The 6,403-nt window shown below is 40.2% G+C and overlaps 1 protein-coding gene across 2 annotated transcripts in view; it reads right to left on the bottom strand.

Annotated features, from left to right (window-relative positions):
* LOC117942541 (RNA-binding protein Nova-1-like) overlaps positions 1-6,403 on the bottom strand; it is a 78,761-nt gene that overhangs the window by 55,357 nt on the left and 17,001 nt on the right. For both annotated transcript variants that reach the window (XM_034868058.1, XM_034868059.1), the window contains one exon: positions 3,592-3,735. In XM_034868058.1, coding sequence (XP_034723949.1) covers positions 3,592-3,735 — 144 coding nt within the window. The remainder of the gene's footprint in view (positions 1-3,591; positions 3,736-6,403) is intronic.

The following is a 6,403-nucleotide window of genomic DNA, read 5'->3' as shown; positions in this document are numbered from 1 at the left end:
GTGTGTGTGTGTGTGTGTGTGTGTGTGTGTGTGTGTGTGTGTGTGTGTGTGTGTGTGTGTATGTGTGTGTGGATGCTCTTGCACCTTGCATCTGTTCTAGCTGGCAGAGCTTTCAGTAGTCTTGTGTGTCGGTGTCAAACAACGGCGGATTGTTTGCAGAACCCAACACTGAACTGATACACACATTCACACACTTTTAAACACACACACACTAAGACAACAAGAATGAGAACTGAATTTCAAACCAAATAAATACTTTGAGATCACGGTAGATTCAAAATAGTGGACGGAAAAAAGAGCGTAAATGCAGTTGGGCTGAACAGAGGACAGGATGATGTGAAATGAAGCTTTACAGGAAAATTATTCACAAAGTTGAAAGATTGTTTTTGCAAAAATGCATATACTGGAATTCATGTTAGAGACAGCATACTGAACACTATGTTTCATTTAATTCAAAGTAAAACCAAGGAATTAGAACTAAATTTTGGCCTGTATTTTTTTTTTGTTGAAGCAAAGAAATGACATTTTAATTTGTGCAAGCTTAAAGTGAAGCTTAGAATTTGTATTGCAATTTACATGTGTGTCCGACAAGTCTCTAGCAGTGCTGGAGAAACCGCATGCTGTGATTGGCCCAAGGGCAGCGATTACATCAGAGACTCCACAGGCGCTGCAACAACACTGGGAGTTTAAGTGGAGGTGGGATTGTTAGGTATAACGCCTTGTTTAAGAGTGAGCATGTGACTGTAATTTTACCTCTGGAGGTTATTTTACTTCGTACAAGAACCCTGGAGGTTGCAAGTATTATTTCAGAGAGAAAAGTATGCATTGTAGCAATATATATGTGTCATATAAATATGTTTCACCACACTGAATTATTCTGCCACGTGCCACTGAGTACACACAGCTGAACTGGATTCCAAGGATGTGTTGAGAAAACAACTGTTTTTGGTTTGAGGCTACGGAGAAAGAGAAGAAGTCAAACCACAGAAGGACACGTGCATGTTATATTTCACCTTTCTCAGTTGTGGCAAAGCGGGTTGTCTGGATAATGTTTTACTCTCAATGTATTTCATTTATTACACATCAAGATCCACTCCTGCCAAGTAAAGCATGACTAACGTCTTTATGGTTTCGTTTAGGCAATTATAAACACTTAGTTACGGTCAGGAAAGGATTGTGGTCGTGGTAAAGTATTGAAAAAGTAAATGCTGAAGCTTGAAATTGGCTTTTTTAGAGCTGAACCCAACTGCCATCTTTCCCTCACTTGCCCAAGAGCCTAACCCTAATCCATCCCAACTAAGTCTGTGGTTCATATGCATGTCACAAGGATGATGCAAAACAAATTATAGCAAGGGAACATGAAATGTTTTTTTCTTCAAAACATATTTACCTAAGTATAGAAATGTATTTTATAGAACACACAGTTCCATTTGCCGCACTTTCACGTGTTTAGTTAGAAACATCATGCATAGTGCGACACATTTTGTCTCTTCCACAGCTCAAACAAACAACCTAAACCCTCGACTCACAGCGGGACAGTACGAGTAGGATGACACGCCCAAATCCCAGCCTCCCCTCCTCACTTCTGCAGTCACAGGTCAAATAAGGGCCAAATTAAGAGTTTAGTCAAATACCATTTCACCTCTGATCCTGTAAACCTGATCCGTATGACTGTGCATATGTGTGTGTGTGTGTGTGTGTGTGTGTGTGTGTGTGTGTGTGAGTGTGTGTGTGCGTGCATGTGTTTGTTGGGTTGTGCAACATGAGCCCAGTCAAGGCCCCTCTGTCCCTGAGGACTCACAACCTCTGTCAACACAAACTTAGGGCCACACACACACACACACACACACACACACACACACACACACACACACACACCTGGACAACTTAGCCTTTGCTGTCTAATCCATAAATCTATCCCACAGCGTTTGGAATGAGGCTCCTTTTTGTCAATGTCAGTGCATAACAAGAAGCAGGAGGTCAGCAGTTCTGATATGAAGCAGTAAAACTCAGACAACTTGTTACTGTATGTGTGTGTGTGTGTGTGTGTGTGTGTGTGTGTGTGTGTGTGTGTGTGTGTGTGTGTGTGTGTGTGCGTGTGCGTGTGCGTGCATGCGTGTGTGTGTGTTTGTTTATATCTGTGCATGTGTGTTTTACATTTACATTAAGAAAAACTGATGCATGAAGACTGAGATAATGAAATGTCTCCTTAATGGGTCAAAACACTTTGAATTGATCCATCTATCCATCCCAACACACTCCCTCAATCCTTAACTTCCTTTAAGAAGACAGACGGAGGAATGAACAGATAGATGTTCAAGATAAATCTCCATCCATCCATCCATCCATCCATCCATCCATCCATTTTACTGTTTCACATCCATCCACCAATGACCCAATTCATTCACGTGTCAGTGTTCAACTCTACCTCATGACACTTCAACACTGTTAAAAAAGGTACTATTTTGATATTTGATATGTTTGTGTGTGTAACTGGCCAAATGTACACACAATGACAAAATGTTGAGGAAAACTAGGAAAACTATATGTATATATGATTACTCTATGTTTGTTTTAAATAGATTAAGTTGTATGTAGAATTTGTCATTATTTATTTTTAAGGATGCCTAAAGAAAATCCTTAAAATATCAGGTTACACTTTACTTGAAGGTAAGAGTGACATAAGACTGTCATGGAAGTGTCATAACCATTATTAACAAATTAGAAAAAAGTTTACGACATAGCGGTTCTGTAAGTCCTAAGTGTCATTTGGTTTTCTCACGACAAGTTATGGTTAGGGTTCATGTGTCATGACCAGTGTTGGGTCAGTTACTTTTAAAAAGTAATCAGTTACGGTTACTAGTTACTTCTTCCAAAAAGTAACGAAATTACTAACTCAGTTACAAATTATAAAAGTAACTCATTACTTCAGAAAGTTACTTTCCACCTCCACCCCTCTTTAACGGAACTTAAAACACATGTGCATGTTCAATTATTTATGAGAAAATCTTAATAGTACAAAGAAATAGATACTTAATACATTACTTAATACATACATACTTAATACTTAATACATACAGTATTAACAGAAACAATGTACACAAATCTAAACTATTTTACTGCTGCTATGGGACAAAAGGGAGATTACCCTCCAATCATATGTCATGTATGTAGATATTATCTTTAATACAAATAACAACACAGATGTTTTGCAACTTTTGATATTTATTGCCCCTCATCTGGGTTCGCCATACCTCTCTCTCTCGTTGGCTGACTCGTTTGTGTTGTTCGTTGTGTGTCCGGCTATGCGTGCTTTCGAACACCCGCCCAACTCTACCTTTGATTGGCTTACCATGAAATTTGACTCAACCCCAGCCAATCGTCAGCATTATTTATAGGCCTAACGTCGTTATTCCCATCACTGGTCATAACACTCTTATGTAGATACCTTCAAGTCAAATGTTACCCAATATCATGAAAAGAGTACATTAACAGTGTAAAAGTTCAGAGGGAGGAATCTTTATTTGCCAGCCATCATTTATTCATCCATCCATCCATCCATCCATAGCAGCAGAGGTGGTGGTGTCTTACCGGGATAGAAGTCTTTGGATTTGGACAGTTTGATGGTGGCTCCAGTCTCTTTCTGCAGCTGGACGATGGTCTGACCTCCTTTGCCAATGATAGAACCCGCCGCATAGCTGGGAATCAAAACCTTCAGGAAGTACTCGCCTTCCTCTGTAGCAGAAAACAGGAAACAGGAAGTCAGAGACAGCTAGTTCATTTAGTTTTTTACTCCAAATGGCGCTGAAAAAGAATACAAACAGCAACAGTGTGCATTTTAAGTCTGTTTGAACCTTTGCCCTCATGCCTGCCGATTGTTTCTATGGCTTTCTTGCATTTATGACAAATGTCAGCAAATTTTACAAATTGTTTTAAAAGAAAAAACTAAATGCAGGAAAAAAAATCATTTCTAATCCAATGCAGGGATCATCTTGTTTGGAAACTGTGAAGTGGAAGCAAAGTGTTTGTCAGTAATCACAGTCTCACAGAACAGATGCAAGCTCGTGCCGCATCACTACGCCAAAGCAGAACCATTTGTCTATATTCCCCCCCCCCCCCCCCCAACCGACCATCCAAAGCTTCCTCAGGCTGCAAAAATCCATCCATCCAATCACATCAAACGATGACTGATATCCATATCAATACATTTTTTTCCATAATCTGATCATTCCGTTATCTACCCCCCTTTCTCTGCCCGTCCACTGGTGCACGCCTCTAAACCTCTAAACACTTTCTCCAGATTGGTCTGATCTAATTTCAGCGTCGGGGCCCGAGGAATCTGGTCTTTGTCACCGCCTTGGCACGACGGCAGGGAGCTGAGGACTATGCTGCTCGTCACTTTTGTTATTAGAGCTAATCAGATTCAACCGATGCTTGTGTATGCGACGCCTCGCGAATGCGTAACACCACATGCCCGCCACGGCACACACACATATGGATAAGCCCGCATAAACAAACGCAGGGCGGACGAGCACAGATACAGTATTTGTATCCTGGTAACGTAGAGCTGCACCTGCACTGAGGAGCGTAGTGTAAACTCCGGATCTGAGAGGAAGATGTCGTCTGTTTCATGTGGCTTTGTGTTGACTGTTCTAAGCAGTGAGCTCAGCTTATTGCCCTGATGGGATAAAGATGTCTTTAAATGTCTTTCCAAGCTGAAACTTCAGACAGAGCTTTATGGAAAAAATGCATTTGTTTAATCAACCAGGAAGAGGAGGTGGGCTCGCATCAGACCAGGCCATGAGACATCAGATGCCTATCTTTCTTCAAAAAAGTGCCAGAATTTTACCAGACGTTGGCGAAATAACATTGTCCAAATCTTATATCTTTGTCTATTTCTCCCTCTCCGGGAAATATGTAACATGTACAGCAGTTCACTTTCACACTCATTCAAACTGACTTATTACAAATAATCAAAAATGAATCAAGCGTTGAGCCAGTTTTGGAAAATATCATTCCGCATCATCTGCACCTCAGGGAGCCACAAAAGGGAAATCCCTACCAGGTGACTGACAGCTTGCTGAACTTAACTGCCATGGTAAATCCTGTGAGTTTATTTCTTGATCCATTTTGTGATGGCCATTAAGGAGTCTCACAAATTATTGATTGTGAGCATTATTAGTCAAAACAGCAACTGGACCTCATTCTGTCCAAACTATCCAGGGTAGTCAAATAAATCAAATAATGCAGATAGGTCTTGGTGCTTTCATTCGATTGGCTCCCAGTCCATTGACTTAACAAGATTTGACATTTTCAAGTTAATGTTTGTCATTTTTGTAATTTGTCGGACTCTCACTAGAAGGATGCACTAACAGCTTCAGGGCTTTTATGCAGTTTTTGTGAAATATTACGCACTGAAGCCAAAAGGGCAATAAACCAAAAGGTCAACGCACTTTTTGGTTGTAGCCTGCTGCTTCTTTGACAATACAATGAGAGAGAGAGAGAGAGAGAGAGAGAGAAAGAGAGAGAGAGAGAGAGAGAGAGACAGACAGACAAAGAGAGAGAGAACTGACTGAAAGGCAGCTACCCATTGGTACAAAATCACATACAATAAGAGAGATATTGTGTCAGAGGTTCATCAAACCGTGTGTGTGTCTGTGTGTGTGTGTGTGTGTGTGTGAGACTAAATGGATAAGAACAAATCACTCCCTTTCTGAAACAGACGTGCTTTTGTTACCATGGCGATGGTATCAACAAGTTGTGGGTCAACTAAAGTGTAGCATCCGCTCACACGCGGCTCCTCATTCCTTCTCCTTTAAAGGGCTGTTCCACCTAAATACCTCGTTTAACAAGAAGTTAGTTACCAAACTGGCCCAAAATCGGTGTAAATAAGCGCAGGTATAGATGCAGTTATCGTTCTACAGAAATGATGAGGTAGTTCACCTTGCAAAATTCTTCAACATTACAAAAATACTTAAGGACTGGTTTTGCATTGTTTCTCTTACACCTCCTTTGAGCAGCAAAACTAAATTACATTCACTTGCATTGAATGTGTACATGTAGTACAATTTAGTATCCTAATAATTCTAATACCTCAAAACCCTGACAAATCAAACCAAAACTATCTGCGTGGCAAAGTACAGCTAAAAAGTTTAAATCAGTTTTTTTTGTCAGTGTTGAATCTTGAAAACATTTTTTGTCTTATCCATTGTTTTATCACTATGTAGCTGTTCTTGCAAGAAAAAACACCTTAACTTTCCTAGTTAGTATTTCAAAGTACACATTTTATCATCAAAACTAGATTTTAATGTGCTTTAAGAGAACAGTTTTTGGACTCATAGTCTCGTTTATCCAGACCCTCTTCCAAAGTGCACTGACGGAGGGTCAGACTACTCCAACCAGC

Source organism: Etheostoma cragini, chromosome 3 (assembly GCF_013103735.1).
Source record: "Etheostoma cragini isolate CJK2018 chromosome 3, CSU_Ecrag_1.0, whole genome shotgun sequence".
NCBI lineage: Eukaryota > Metazoa > Chordata > Actinopteri > Perciformes > Percidae > Etheostoma > Etheostoma cragini.
This window is presented reverse-complemented; position numbering and strand designations above follow the sequence as displayed.